The sequence below is a fragment of the Bremia lactucae genome, linkage group LG3 (genome assembly GCF_004359215.1).
Source record: "Bremia lactucae strain SF5 linkage group LG3, whole genome shotgun sequence".
Taxonomy (NCBI): domain Eukaryota; phylum Oomycota; class Peronosporomycetes; order Peronosporales; family Peronosporaceae; genus Bremia; species Bremia lactucae.
In genome coordinates, this window is record NC_090612.1 from 5,339,683 (window position 1) to 5,355,152 (window position 15,470).

Genomic DNA, 15,470 nt, shown 5'->3' on the forward strand with positions numbered 1-15,470 from the left:
CATTGGCCTCTGAGATAAAAGAGAGCTACAGTCAGGACGACCATTGTCGCCTGCTGTTGGATCACTTCGGTCGACGAAAGGTTTCCCTTCCGTCGCACCTGAAAGCTTAGCTATAGCGATGCCTGTTATAGCAACAGCTGTCACCTTGTGATCCCTTGAGAATCTATGTGCTTCATGACACAAATTTTAAGCTGATGATTCTTCACGAGCTCCATGATGCGCCATCTAGTGGGCATCTGGGCCGTGAAGAGACATTCTTACGAGTGTCAGAGGAATTTGGTGGCCACATCCATATAGATGGGTGGCTAACTACATTCGCTCTTGCGAACAGTGTCAGCGCATTAAGCCTGCACCGTCCAGCAGTGCTCCACTGAAGCCGCTACCGATTCCAGCCAACTGTCGATGTCAGTAAGTCTGGACTTCATATTTGGCATGCCGCCCGATAATAAGGGTCGGACGGTGCTCGTCGTTTTGCTTGTCCTGTGCGCTTGTTATTGCGTCAAGGACTTTACGTGTGATGGCTAATCGCTCATCCACAAAGCGTTGTGCCTCGCGCACGCTTTTAGCATCAAACTCGCCTATAATACCGCCGAGAGGTCGGCCACAAAACGTAGTTTTATTGACCACTGCTAAACCGGCAGGGTTACTAGGACATGTTTCTGTCTTTGAGATGATACCCTCATGGGTCATCGTCATATTGACGAAACAATGTCACTTTTTTGCACCGGGCATAGTGAGGGGCCCTCCCCACTTAGATTCGGGCTGCGCACAAACGAGACTGCGTCTAAGGATGGCGCGTCTTTGTAGACAGACTGAGCAAGATGGTGCATTTAGCACCATGTAAAACATCGTTCACAGTCAAGGAGGTAGCTCTCTTGTTCCTGGATCATGTTTACCGACTAAACGGGATGCCCGGGATAGTATCGGACCGGGATCCACGTTTACGTCTGGTTTTGGCGACATGTGTTCGAGCTGCTAAAACATCGTTCACAGTCAAGGAGGTAGCTCTCTTGTTCCTGGATCATGTTTACACTAACGGGATGCCCGGGATAGTATCGGACCGGGATCCACGTTTACGTCTGGTTTTGGCGACATGTGTTCGAGCTGCTAAAACATCGTTCACAGTCAAGGATGTAGCTCTCTTGTTCCTGGATCATGTTTACCGACTACACGGGATGCCCGGGATAGTATCGGACCGGATCCACGTTTACGTCTGGTTTTGGCGACATGTGTTCGAGCTGCTAGGTAGCAAGCTCCACATGTTGACCGCAGATCATCCCCAGACCGATGGCCAAACAGAATGTGCCAATCGGGTCGGGGCGGATGTCTTACGCACTATATCAACTCTCAAAGAGTGGAGCAAGCAATTGATCTTTGTGGAGTTCGCTATAAACAACAGTGTCTACGCCAGTACGGGTGAGACACCGTTTTACATTAATGGACTGCTCACGTTTATCGTCCGAGATTGTCGCTCTGTTGAGGCGATGACGACGACGCTGGAGGTGGAGGTGACGAAGGACGTTGTGACCGCCGGAAGCACGAAGCGGGAGTTGTGGGCATGCCGGCAACGAGTCGAGCGACGGCTGTAGCTTCGATCGCGTGGTAACTTGGCGTCCACCGCGTCGCACCAGTGCCCGATGTGACAGGGTTAGTGGTCTTCGTGCTGCCGGGTTGGCAGCCGTTGCCCGAGTCACTGCTTGTTAAGTCAGCGGTGGCTTGAAGCCCAGCGTATAGGGTCGGTGTGAAAAGGTCACACCGACCTGCGTAATGTTGTTGAATGAGCGCCAGCACGAGGGGTGGTCGTGCTGGTGTCAGGGCTCCATGAGAGCTGATGACACGGCGCTCTGTGTGGTTGGAGCGTCTACCCACTGCGGTGCTGCTTGGTTCTGTCACTGTAGCCAATGGGCTTCGAGGAAAGCGAAGATCGAGGAAAGCGAAGCGGCATTGCCGAGATACTTTGAGGTTTTAAAAGACACGAAGCTTTCAGCCGTGTATGTAACGGGTTGTCCCGTTATATAAGTATTATTTTCTATAAGAGGAATCATTAAATATTATTTCCGATGTGAGGAAATAAATACAAAAGTACAAATTATGATCTTTATTTATTTTGACTAAAATAGTTATAATATTACAAAATTTGGTAATAGATGATGCAACAATACATTAGCTTTTTTGATTGAGTAATTTTAGTCTAAATCAACCCCGCCAATTGTTATAAGACACGAATGTGCGGTGTGCAAGGAGGCGTCATACTTAGTTGGTTATTAATATATTAAGTTCAGTAGTAGATAGAAGCGTTACGTAGGGCACTAAATATATAAATACAGTTTTACTTTGCTTCTATTCTAAATCCTTACTCTAGACCTTTAAGCTAAAGACACTGCCCTGCGCTTCATAAGAAACCTTCCGCTGTACCTTTGTGTACGTGAAGTTTCGAGGCACCTCACCTACACTGTAATCAGTTTAAGGTAATCCGATCTAGTGAAAGGTGTCCCGTTACACCTGGTAGCAATTCTTAGTCCGTTTAAACGACCTACGCACGTTCCATCCAACATGGACACATTGGATGAAGAAGGAGGGGGGTTTCTAGCCCCTCAAAAAAAAGCTTTAAGCCACACGTAAAGGGTTTACTCATTTAAGTGATCTTGAATGGAGAGCGATCGAACGAATGATTTTGGTCGTAGGCGGGCCAGCCGTTGGCGCCATGCTGTATTCTCCGAGAAAGATGTACAGCATGCGGCCATAGCCGAGTTCATTCGACGGGGCCCGAGAGAAGGTAGCCTTGCTTCACCAGCAAGGCTCTCAACACGCGGAGGTGTTGAGAGAACAGGGTGAGACAGATGCTGCTAATATGCCGACGCAGCCGCGTCGACGAATGCTTCAAGATCGAAATATTTAAGTCTAAGGCAGTCGAAATCGACTCCCTTTTAAGATGGTTCGTCGAATTAGACGACGCCATTGAAGCTCGCCGTATCAGTACTGAGTGAAATTTGGCATGTCGATCTTAGTTGGACGTGCCAAATCTTGGACTATAGAGCCCAAGCTTCACGAACCATTGGGTTTTGGGTCGTATGAGGTCCTTAACACCCGGCTAAGAATAACATTTGATCCGCCACGTGCCAAATTTAGGGCTCGAGCCGAGCTCCGGGATCTGAAGCAGGGCAAACGTGACCTTCACGTTTATGTCCAGCACACACGATATCTGGTCAGTTATATTGTGAATCATCCAATTATGAACAAACCTGTTTATTAAAGCTGTTGCAGACGGTCCTGTTATTACCCACCTATTCCGGCTTGAACTAGAGTCGCTAGACCAAGCGATCTATATAGCGGGACAGGAGGACTTCAGTCTTAAACAGGCTTTCGTTTACCTTGGAACTTATCGTTCTCCGATACGACAGGAAACAGAGGTCCTGAACCCATGGATTTCTAGTATGTAGAGAGCAAGAAGCCTCGCTCTTCAAGTTACAAACGATTACAAAAATGTAATCGTTGTCAAAAGACGGGCCCCTACGTCTATGAGTGTAGTGCCCCACGGCCAGTGCCTCAATACACTGAGCAAAAAGTCAGACCTCTCGCTAGGAACAGGGGAGGATGCGGATTCGACGCTGTTGTGAAATCGCAACGACGAGACGGATCGTCAAAAAATGGTCGGGGTCAGTCAGTGCGGAGCGCTGATCCAGCAACGTCATCGCAGGCCTTCTGACGAAAGTTGTTTCTTCACACAAACATTGGTGCGTAACTGCCCCCGGGGATGAGGTCAACCTCATCACCCTGAAAATAAAAGTGTCAAATGAATTGCCACTTGAGGCTTTAGTCGATTGTGGGGCGTCGAAATTTTTATTTGACGCCAATCTCTAGAAGATCGCAGACTCAAATTTATTGTGCGCGATATCCATTTAACGAGGATGACAGTGCGCCTAACAACAGGCGCATCTGTAACAGTAAGGAAACGTGCACCTGGTGTCTAATACACGTTAAAAGGTAAGCGGTACGATAATGGTTTCATCGTACTAAATTTAAATGACAAATTTGATGTCATTTTTGGATTAGTGCGATGACCTCACTTGTAAGTAGGTCGTTTGCATGACTGCACAAGACCTCAGTGCGAATACCAAACATATTGGAGAGTTGGATCCCGACGGCTGTGCACAAGCACATGCAGCGTCGAAGTTCGACCACGCGAAAAAGTTGAGTGGTTCGATACAAGGATGCGTGCTTGGAAGCAACATCCAAGAAAATATGCAGTGCCCGTCTATAATAGACAGTGCGAAAGTCCTAGATCGACTAAAGAGTCGATCGTAGAGGATCTCGCTGTGGTAGCGCAACCACAGCTTGAGGCAGTTGGGGGGGGGTACTCCCCAAATAAAGCTTGAGAGAATAAGTCCCCAAGAATCTGTGGGAATAAGTCCCCGGTAACTTGTGGTCAAATGTTTCCAGGTACCTTTGGAAATAAGTTCCAAATAGGAAACTGAGACAGTAAATGTTTTAGTAAACAATGAATTAAAATTAGGCGCTTATACACTTGATCTAATAGCGTCTCCAAGTTGAATTCGGAAATTACTCAATTGCCAACACTTGAATCGAGACGGTTCTTGCGTGATTGCGTAGGGGCAAGCTTAAGCAGATCTGCCTACTTGTCACATATGACAACTACGTGGCCGATATTCGGTCGACAATAGTATTTCCTGAGAACGAAAGGGTTTCCAGCAGCTCATCGATTGACAAAAGTGTCCTCGATGAAAAGACTCGAATGGAACGTTGTACGTCCCAATCCTGGGAGTCTTTGAAGACGAATCCTTTATATATTGATCGAATTTAGAGATGTGTTCCCTGAATCCGTACCGTGCGAGTTGCCTAACAATGAAAGGCACTCAAAATAAAATCGACCTGATTTCAGCTTCGAAACACTGTATCATGGAGCAGTGGCCATTGCCTCGTGAACAAGTATTAGAGATCGAAAATTCTTTGACGATCGCTTAGCAGCGGGCCACGTGAGAAAATCAAATTTCCCACATAGCTCTCCGACCCTCTGTGGGCGTAAAGCAACAGGAGGATGGCGGATTGTGCATGCATTAAATAAACTGAACGCTGTAACGGTTCCGGCTGAAACGCCGATACCTCGAATCGACGTAATCATTGAAGGTATGTCAAAGAGTATTATATTTATGTCAACGGCTCTGATGGATGGATTCTACTAGATCCTTATGCGTGAACAAGATATCCCGTTTTCAGCAGTAAGACCCCAAGCGGCTTGCTATGGGAGTGGCTTTGTTATGCCACAGGGGTTCAGTAATGCCCCTGTAACATTTAACAGATGTGTAAACAATCTGTTGAGATCGGTGCGGGATTTCGCACCGAGATATTTTGATGATGTCGTCGATCATAGCAGAGCCATGAACGGAAAGTCGGACTTTGAAGTACATCGTGCCTGCATCCAAAAGGTTCTTACGCTTATGCGTAATCACAAGTTGTATGCAAATCTCAAGAAGTGTATATTCGCTACAAGCGAAATACCACTTCTTGGGTGCATCGTGGGTAAACACGGTGTGCGCCCGGATCTAGAAAAGACCAAGGCGATCACCGATTGGCCTGTGCCAATCGATGTGAAAGGACTGTTATAGTTCCTCGGCTTAAAGGCGTACCTGCAGATGTACTCACGCAATTATGCCGAAACGACAATACATTTTTCTTCTTTGTTAAAGAAAAATGTAAAGTGGTCATGGAGCGGTGATTGTCAGCGTTCCTGTGAGAGTATCAAGCAAAGCTTGATGCTATCCCCAATCCTGGCGATTGCTGACCAAGACCGACCTTTTTATGTGGTCTGTGACGCCAGCGATATTGCAACCGGCTGTGCTATAATGCAACATGACACAGACAGCGCAAAGCACGTCGTCTGCTATCAGTGGCGTCAGCTGGAATCAGCTGAGCGTGATTATCTGGTCCATGACAAAATACTCCTTTCCATGAATATGCACTGGCCAAGGTTAGAGTCTATTTCTTGGGAGATGTACGTTTATTGTATAGACGGACCATGCATCTTTACGCACGGCGTAAGCAGTCCACACCTCTCGCAAATAATGGCGATGGTTGTTTTTCTTCGCGAAGTATAACTTCTCCGTGGAGCATAAACCGGAACGACTTAACGTCGACTCTGATGCCCTTTCGCGTCGGCCCGATTTCACTCCGGCTGCGCAAATCAATAGTGGGCATAATGCCATTGTTGCAACAATAAGTGTTCTGTCGTCACATTACTCGACGATGTTAAAAGAGCTTATCAAAAAGATAAGGCTCTTAGAAGTGTGATGGATTACTTTAAAATTCCTTCCCAGCAATACTTAAAAGGATTGTCGAGATTGTATAGATCCTCCGCAAATCACGCAACGGGTTACTATGTTACACAGCCATTGCTGGCGACACACTTCGTGTCGTCATCCCCACATATAATCTGCGTTAGCGCATCATGTATGAGTGCCACGATGCACCAATAAGTGTCATCGCAGACGTCAGTTAGGTCTTTTCAGTATGATTTCGTCCACAAGTTCATACGTGCTTGCGAAGTATGTCAACGGGTGAATGCCATTGCTTCATGGCGTGCTCCGTACAGCCTCTGCCTGTCCCGGCAGAGTGTTGGCAGTCTCTATCCATGGACTTCGTCTTCGGATTTCCCAACCACAAACATAAGAGCAATGGTTTTCTTGTTTTTGTCGATCGTTTCAGCAAAATGGTACATCTTGCTGCAGTCTCGGAGTCGAGCATTTCCAAAGGCTGTGCTCGTATCTTTGTTGACACGGTATTTCAACCCCATGGGTTACCCCGCAAACTGGTCTCAGATCGAGACCCTAGATTCACGGCGGAAGTTTGGCAATCTATGTTCAAATCACTTGGAACACAGTTGAAAATATCAGCTTCTGATCATCCTGAAACAGATGGTCAGACGAAGCGTGCAAACGTATTTTTGGAGAGATACTTCGTGGATACGTCCACTTTCTTAAGAGTTGATGCGAGGTGTTGCCGATGGTAGAGTTTGCCATCAACAACTCAGTGCATTCGTCTACAAAACATACACCATTTTCGGGAGTGGAATCCGCCACCAACGTATACTTACCATGTTTGAGAGTGACTCATGTTCAAGGGAGGGGGAGGGACTCGCTCCAGCAAAGAACCTTCTAGCTCTTGACCATCACGCATTAGCATAAGGTCGATGCGAAGGATACCAATGCTAATTTAATTAACATTTAAGCGGACAAACTCAGTAACAACGATAATGCTATTACTGACGTTGATAACGATGCTGAAAGACTCAGCATCAAAAACAGTATTATTAATGAGAACGATAATACTCTCAATAGTGAAGAGATTGATATCTCGCAGTGCGAGTCGGTCGCACTGTAAATAAAAATAAAACCGAGTCAGCAGGTAATTTCCGGTTGGCTAGAGAAGCAGTGGTTCGTTTGGTACAGGATTCTATCGCTGATGCGGTCGACCGACGGAAACGAAACCCTGACAAAAATGGAAGAGCAAACAAGCTTTCATTTAATGATAATGACCTAGTCCTACTGTCTACGGTAAACCTACCAAAACATGCAGTGACGAATTTGGGTAGTAATAAATTACTGCTCAGGCATATCGGCCGAGCTGCCTCGTAGGATGCGTACGCATCCTACGATTTCTGTTGGGGGTCTCCGCCCGCACCTTTAGTACGAGGCTTCTTTCGATTCCGGATTACACCGGAACGGTCATTTGCATCCGCCAAAGCCTGATGGTTTCGAGCCAAAGATTTATTGTCTCGAAACGGAGTCTGATTCTCTTGACCAGACGATCCACCCTTTTCTCCAAGGAAGAGATCTTCTGACGAGCTGTAACCAGCTCGTTTTGAAGGGACTGATGTGTCCTTTCGTTCGCCAGTTGTTCAGTCGCAATCTGCGCACAATTTCGCAACTCGTCACGAGATACATTATCAACCGTAACCGCCAACTCGCGACGACGGGATCGCTTGCGATCAATGTCCTCCCTCAAATAATAAAGGGTGTGATCCAAATCACGATGTTGATTTGGGTTCGTCAAACGAGGCGAACTCGATTTTTCCTCCCTCTTTACATCCATTGACGGATTCGAGTGGTGAGAAGCGTTTTCTTGTTCAAAGCTTCTCGAACCACCGTGAGGTTAAGGGGATTTAGCTCTAGAGCTTTTTAGCTGTCATTATGGAATTTTCATGTTGACAGATTTCACGGGTTCGGGTTTCTCTCTACAAAAAAATGTCACACTATATGATCGAGAAAATTGGAAAAGGCGTTCTTTGCGTTGTAGAATCTGCAAAAGCGGCCTCGCTTTTTTGTTGCATCCGTTGGTTCGCTCACAGTTTGAGAGCTATAATACTAACGTTATCATCGGAACCAACTTTTCCACACTAAACAGTGTTGCCGGTTCCACTTGAATATTATACTTTCAAAAGAATTCCAATTATAGTATCTCGTCTGCGCGAGTGACACATTAGGCAAAGGATATTTGCCCACGTTAACTTAAGTTGACATCTTAAGCGCTCGTCGCGCTTCTGTATATTATTCAAGCGTCTCTTGGTCTGGCTATTGACAACTATGTTATCAAGTTTATATGTACGTTCTTATTCGTTGAATCGACGACAAGCAAATTTTTCGTGGGATATTCTCGCAGCTCTTATGGAAATATATGGCATGCCACTCGGCGTTCCTACGGATTGTTCCTCATTTTCTGTCGGATGGCCGCGTTAGGTTGATTGAGCACAATTCATCAGTATTTGAACAAATCTTAAGGATGTATTATACTCAATTTTAAGGTGCAGGAGGATGTTGGATTCTCTCACCATCGAACTATCCCGCAAGAGATACAAGAGATTTCATGCCCACCACAAAGTATTGTGCAATAAGATATTGGCCTATAAGTGAGGCAGTGCGATGTCATCCATCATAAGGTCATGCATAAGGCTTCTTTGGAAAAGCAATCGAAATATTTTCACTCGACACCTACAATTTGCAATCAGAGTCGAACAAATATCAGCAATAGCGATAATGCTATTACTGACTTTGATAACGATGCTGAAAGACTCAGCATCGAAAACAATAATATAAGTGAGAACAATGATGCTATCACTAGTGAGAAGAACGACATCGCCGTAGTGCGCACCGGTCGCACTGAAGACAAAAACAAAACCGAGTCAGAAGGAGAATTTCTGCTGGCTAGAGAGGGAGTGGTCCGTTCGTACAGGAATCCATCGCTGATGCGGCGGACGACAGAAACGGAACTCTGACGAAATTGGAAGAGCAAACGTTCTTTCATTTAATCTTAACGATCTAGTCCTACTGTCTACGGTAAGCCTTACGAATTTGGGTAATAGTAAATTACTGTCCAGGTATATCGGCCCGTTTCGTGTTCTACATTGCCAAGGCAATGCGTTTACGATCGAGCTGTCTCGTAGGATGCGTACGCATCCTACGAGAACTGGGTTGAGCGCTTTTCTGTCCCGAAGCTGGTAGGATGCGACCGGCGGACGCACGCAAATTCTCTTTTTAGAGCCCACGCTTTTACGAGCCTAATTGGGCCCTTTTTGCTTATACGACGCAACCACAATGAACAATTTCGTTTCATATAGCCATTACATAGTCAAATTCACAGAATTACATGCTACCGGATTTCAATTTGTTTGGTGCCGCGTCTCGACCTTTATAAGCTACTGAATGCTGATTTCAACTAGCACCATTGTAATAAATTTCTCGTTCCTTGCATAGCGGACACGGCCACCATGCAAGGTACGAGAACTTTATTGCGTAATTCCATTGCATTACTTCATTTATGAAGGCTAAAAATGGATCAAGGCTAACAACCGAGCGTTTCTGTCAATGCAAAACGGGGAGGACTAAAGTAGACTCTTTACCACACGGACTGGGTTCAAGCCGGGTGAGCTTCCGCTCCAAGCAACATCATATAGGCAATATTCATGAGACTGGAAGACTACTTGGGACGCGAGTCGGGTCACTCGTAAGAGACATATTTGCCAGATAATCATTAAGTGCCGGCTGTGAGCGTAGGTGGTCTTGTACGTTCACTGAATTCTCATGCTTGCATAGAATTTCATATGCTGTAAATTTCCTTCTATGATGCTGTCGCGTATTCAGCCTAGTTGTTCTACCGGACTTCGAATTTGGAGATCATCTAGGGTCTCTTTATAAAGTGGACAACCGACATGACCATTTCCACTACGCGGAACCAGATGAGGTCATGTTTTCTGTTCGCACACCTTTTGATTTTGTTTTTGTTGTTTGCAAAGTAAAAGCGGGAGCACCTTTCAAAATACTACTTGATGTGGTGCACATTAACAATTAGTGTTTGCCCCGCCCAGCCAAAGATTTCTCTGTTCCTCAGGTCCTACTCAGCAGAACATGGCAATCCCCGCGACAATTGCGCGCCCAATGGGCGAGACCCTACGTGGAAAGCAGAAGGAAAAGGACGTGCGCATGTCCAACATCATCGCCGCGAAAGGTTTTTGCTTTCGCTTCTCTTTCAATATGATGCCCTCTAAATTCCCTTCACTTCTCAGCCATCGCTAATGCAATTCGCACAAGTCTCGGCCCACGCGGGATGGACAAGATGATTCAACAAGGCAGTGGGGAGGTTATAATTTCAAATGATGGCGCGACGATCTTGAGCCAGATGCAAGTGTACCACCCCACGGCCAAAATGCTCGTGGATCTGTCCAAGTCTCAGGACATTGAGGCTGGCGACGGGACTACTAGCGTCTGCATTATCGCAGGTGCCCTACTAAGTGCATGCGAAGATTTGCTGCTGAAAGGTATACATCCAACTAATATCTCGGAGGCGTTTGGGCTCGCTGCTATTAAGGCCGAGGAAATCCTTACGAAAATGGCCAAACCCGTGGAACTTGCGAACCGTGAAGAGCTGATCAACTGTGTCAATACGTCGCTGTCTTCTAAAGTTATTTCCGAGTACACAGATCGCTTGTCGCCTATTGCCGTGGACGCCGTCTTGAATGTTATTGACATTGCCACGGCCACAAACGTCGATTTGAACACAGTTCGGGTGGTCAAGCAACTAGGAGGTACCATTGATGACTCAGAGCTCGTGGAAGGACTTGTTTTTAGTAAAGGATTTGACAAGACGGCGGCTGCCGGGGCTCCTACAACGATTGAAAATGCCAAGATTGCCTTGATCCAATTTTGTCTTTCAGCCCCCAAGGCCGATATGGAGAGTAATGTCGTAATTAACGACTATGCTGCCATGGATCGTATTTTGCGTGAAGAACGCAAATACATTTTAAATCTTTGCAAAAAAGTGAAAAAGTCTGGAGTAAATGTGCTGTTGATTCAAAAGAGTATTCTACGCGATGCCACGAACGACTTGTCGCTCCACTTTCTCGCAAAAATGGGCATCCGTGTGATTACGGACATTGAACGTAATGATATTGAACACATTGCTACGACGCTAGGATGTCTGCCTGTGGCAAACATTGAGTATTTGACGCCTGATAAGCTTGGGACGGCGGGGCTTGTGCAAGAAGAAACCGTGGGGGGCCACAAAGTGGTAAAAATGACTGAGATTGTGAATCCTGGAAAAACCATGTCGATTCTTGTACGTGGGTCAAACAAGCTCGTGCTTGAAGAAGCTGAACGCTCGCTGCATGATGCGTTGTGTGTCGTCCGCTCGCTGGTTAAAAAGCGCTTTTTAATCTGTGGTGGTGGCGCTCCGGAGATTCAGGTAGCGCAAAAGCTTGGTATTTATGGTCGTTCGTTGGAAGGCACGGCTAGTTACTGTCTCCAGGCTTTCGCCGATGCGATGGAGATTGTGCCATACACGCTTGCTGAGAACGCTGGTCTTCACCCGATTGCTATTGTCACGGAGCTGCGTGCGAAGCATGCGCAGGGACACACGAGCATGGGCATTAACGTGCGCAAAGGAGCGACTAGTGATATGTATGAGCTTAACGTGCTGCAACCGCTTCTAGTGAATACGAGCGAGATTTCGCTGGCGACGGAGTGTGTGCGCATGATTCTCAAGATTGACGACATTGTGATGGTTCGGTAAGTAGGAAACTCCTCGTAGCGTGTGGCCTCGGAATTATGTGAAACAGACTAGGTGGCGCAGCTTTTTACTCCAAATTTAAAGGCAAATACTCCGTTAGTTTGCGATATATTGGCGTTTTTAAACTTTCGGTATTTTTTTATGGGTTGCTTTTGGCTACCAAACGGCATTAAAACCTTTTAAAATCGCACTTGTAGACCTTTCAGGCCCTCACTGCTTTTTCGTAGAGCTCCCCATTGCCACAACGTTTATCATTTTTTTTTAATGAAGCTCAAAAGGAAGTACCTTAGTCGAAAAAACTCGATGAGTATGCCGCCATGCCCTTCTCGAATGTGCACGTCCTCTGTCGGGATTTCCATCGTTGCGAGGCCAGTTTCCTCAAGCATAGAATCTACACGTGGTACGTGTCTCCTCTAGTACACGAGTAAACCGATTATCCTTGACACTGACATCTTTGACCTCAGCACACTCAGCCATCTACAAAATAAAGTCATATTGGCAGGAGAACAAAGACTTCGGAAATGTTTTATTTTACTCAGTTGCTTTGTTAAATCGATTGCAATCTTTCGCTGGTGCTCAACGTAATGTCTCAAGCGCGCATTCTCACGCTCAGCCTCTTCGCGCCGTCGCAACTGTTGGTCGGCCATTCGCTCCCACGCACAAAGCACTTGCAACGACGGGCGAGGTTGTCTCCCGTTTCTCCGCGGATCTTCTCCGCAATTGCTTTCATTTTGAGTCAGCTGAAGCGCTTGCAATTCTTCTTGCAACTGCGTTACTCTTTCATGTAGGAAGGCTAGCTCGAAGCGGAGGTTGTTGCACGCCCTGTCCGGGTTAGCCTGCAGTTTTCTTTTCCTAGTCTTAGAGTTTTGCAATACTGGAGGTGTAATGCAAGGAGATGCTTCCTACAAGGCTTCTCTTGCAAGATGGTCGGGCAAATAGCACGGCCTTCCACTCAAAGAGGAAGACTGAGAAGGCTGCTCGCCCAATTGAAAAGAGCTCGAGACGTCCAAGGTGACCAATAGGTCAGAAAAATCTGCTGAGCTAAAGGTGTCGATCGCACACTCCTTCATTAAGCTTAACGTTGCCTCGAATGCACAAATGTCATCGTCCTCGCCCAGCTCCATTCCAGGCAAACTTAATCGGCAAATGTATCATCTTTGGCATTATGTATCAAATTTTGGAGGGAAAAGCTCATCAAACTCATTGAACTTGACATAAGGGGGGTCGCCATATTTGTCCTGTATTGGAATACTGGAATAAAACCTTATCCAACCATCACTCTTAAATCGACATCAGCGCCTAAATGGCGCTTTTACGGCGCTGTTTCAATCATCGCTCCTTGCAGTCGCGACGCTTTGTGGCTGCCTCCGCGCACGCTCTCCCTGCAACTCCCACACCTTCTTTCCCAAGGGAATATGCTAACTCAGAGGTCGTGACGGACCAAGTGCCCGGCCCAAAGTCTCTGCAGCAGCTTCAACGTCTCGCCGAGATGCAAAACACGGGAGCGATCAATTTTTTTGCCGACTACGCAGCGAGTAGGGGCAATTATCTTGTAGACGTGGACGGAAACTGCTTCTTGGATGTGTACGGCCAGATCGCGTCGTTGCCAATTGGTTACAACCATCCTGCAATTCTCAAGGCCATGCGTGACAAGGCTAACGTAGCCATGCTGGCACAGCGGCCATGTCTTGGCGTATTTCCTCCTGCTGATTGGGTCGATTCCATCACTAATACGCTACTTAGAGTAGCGCCTCACGGCCTTGAAGACGTCAACACGCTCATGTGCGGCTCTTGCTCGAATGAAAACGCTTATAAGGCGGTTTTTATGTGGTTCCAAGCGCGTTTAAGAGACGGACGTCCACCGTCCGAGCACGATTTGGAAACGTGTATGATGCACCGGATGCCAGGCACGCCTAAATTAAGTATTCTGTCGTTCTATGGAGGATTCCATGGCCGCCTGCTTGGGTGTCTATCAACGACCCACTCAAAAGCGATTCACAAGGTAGATGTCCCTGCATTTGACTGGCCTGTGGCGTCCTTTCCAAAACTTAAGTACCCTCTGGACGTCCATATGGCTGCTAATGAAGCCGAAGAAGCACGCTGCCTCGATGAGGTCGAGAGACTTCTGATACGCAGTTCGAAAGGAACAAAATTTGAGGAATCTCGCATCGCGGGTATGATTGTCGAGCCCATCCAAGCTGAAGGGGGCGACAATCACGCGAGTCCACTGTTCTTCCGCCAATTGCGCGACCTTGCGGCCAAATATAATGTAGCGTTTATTGTCGATGAAGTGCAGACTGGGGGAGGCAGCACCGGAAAGTTCTGGGCTCATGAGCATTGGGACCTTGAGAACCCTCCTGACCTTGTCACATTTAGTAAAAAGATGCAGACGGGTGGCTATTATGCCAAAAGAGAGTTTCGTCTCAAGGAGAGTTACCGCATTTTTAACACGTGGATGGGCGACCCTTCTAAAATGATCACTCTCAAGGCCGTGCTTGATGTGCTTGAAAGTGATCACCTTTTGGAAAATGTCAGTATCACGGGGGAGTACCTCAAGGCAGGGCTGTTTGATATGGCGGCCGAATTTCCCGCTCTCGTGTCCAATGTGCGTGGACAAGGCACGTATTTGGCCATGGACTTTCCAACTGAAGCCATCCGCAACGAATTTGTTCGCGTGATCAAAAGAAAAGGCGTCGCGTCCGGCGGCTGTGGAGTCAAGTCAGTGCGGTTTCGGCCAGCCCTGATATTCCAGCCGAAGCATGCAGCTGAATATTTGACCATGATGCACGAAGTATGTATTCTACTCAGTAAAAGATGAAATAGTCGTTGTTGTATCGTGTCGTGTTTTTAATAATTTGCTTGAGAGCTGTTAACTTGTCGCACCAGCGAGACTCATCGGCAAAAAAGCAGTCTGATCATTTAATGAACGTATTGCAAAACCGCGTACGTTTGAAATCGGCAAATAAACAAATGATAAAGGTCAAATGGTTTGCATTGATGACGCAGCGAAATTAAAGGTCGCGAAATAGGCTGAACTCCTTACCAAAACCAAAATGAGGCACCGAACAAAAAGAAACCAGGATGAAAGTAGATCTGTGGCCACATGTACCTATCATCTGAAGCATAGCTGCGACGCAGTTCCCGCGGTTTTATACATAATACGGAAACAATTTCAGCTCTTGCACTTTGTTTTGTCGACACGAAGAACTGTTTCAAGGGGCAGACGAATAACAAAGCTCACCCAATGCTCGTCAAGAGTATGTCTTTAGCTTGACTAATGGTAGAAACAATTCAGGTCACAAAATTTTATTTAACAGTTGCTTCGCACGTGGAAGTGACCTAAGAATATGTTAAATAGACAAATCTTGAATGTAGGATATTATAATATTTTAATTTTA

General features: G+C 46.5%; 3 protein-coding genes across 3 annotated transcripts; 2 read left to right on the forward strand and 1 right to left on the reverse strand.

Moving 5' to 3' along the window:
* Nucleotides 1–10,415: 10,415 nt before the first annotated feature.
* On the forward strand, nt 10,416–12,075 carry CCR75_004379 (uncharacterized protein; the record flags this gene model as incomplete). Its single annotated transcript, XM_067962465.1, has 2 exons — nt 10,416–10,515; nt 10,574–12,075. 2 exons carry the CDS (start codon nt 10,416–10,418, stop codon nt 12,073–12,075), a joined length of 1,602 nt encoding a protein of 533 aa, XP_067817530.1.
* Nucleotides 12,076–12,545: 470 nt separating this feature from the next.
* Nucleotides 12,546–13,196, reverse strand: CCR75_004380 (uncharacterized protein; the record flags this gene model as incomplete). The annotated part of the gene is made up of 1 exon (XM_067962466.1): nt 12,546–13,196. The coding sequence occupies one exon, from the start codon at nt 13,194–13,196 to the stop codon at nt 12,975–12,977; it is 222 nt and encodes a 73-aa protein (XP_067817521.1). The 3' UTR covers nt 12,546–12,974.
* A 179-nt stretch (nt 13,197–13,375) lies between these two features.
* CCR75_004381 (uncharacterized protein) lies at nt 13,376–14,890 on the forward strand (the record flags this gene model as incomplete). Its single annotated transcript, XM_067962467.1, has 1 exon — nt 13,376–14,890. One exon carries the CDS (start codon nt 13,376–13,378, stop codon nt 14,888–14,890), a length of 1,515 nt encoding a protein of 504 aa, XP_067817522.1.
* Between the last annotated feature and the right edge of the window lie 580 nt (nt 14,891–15,470).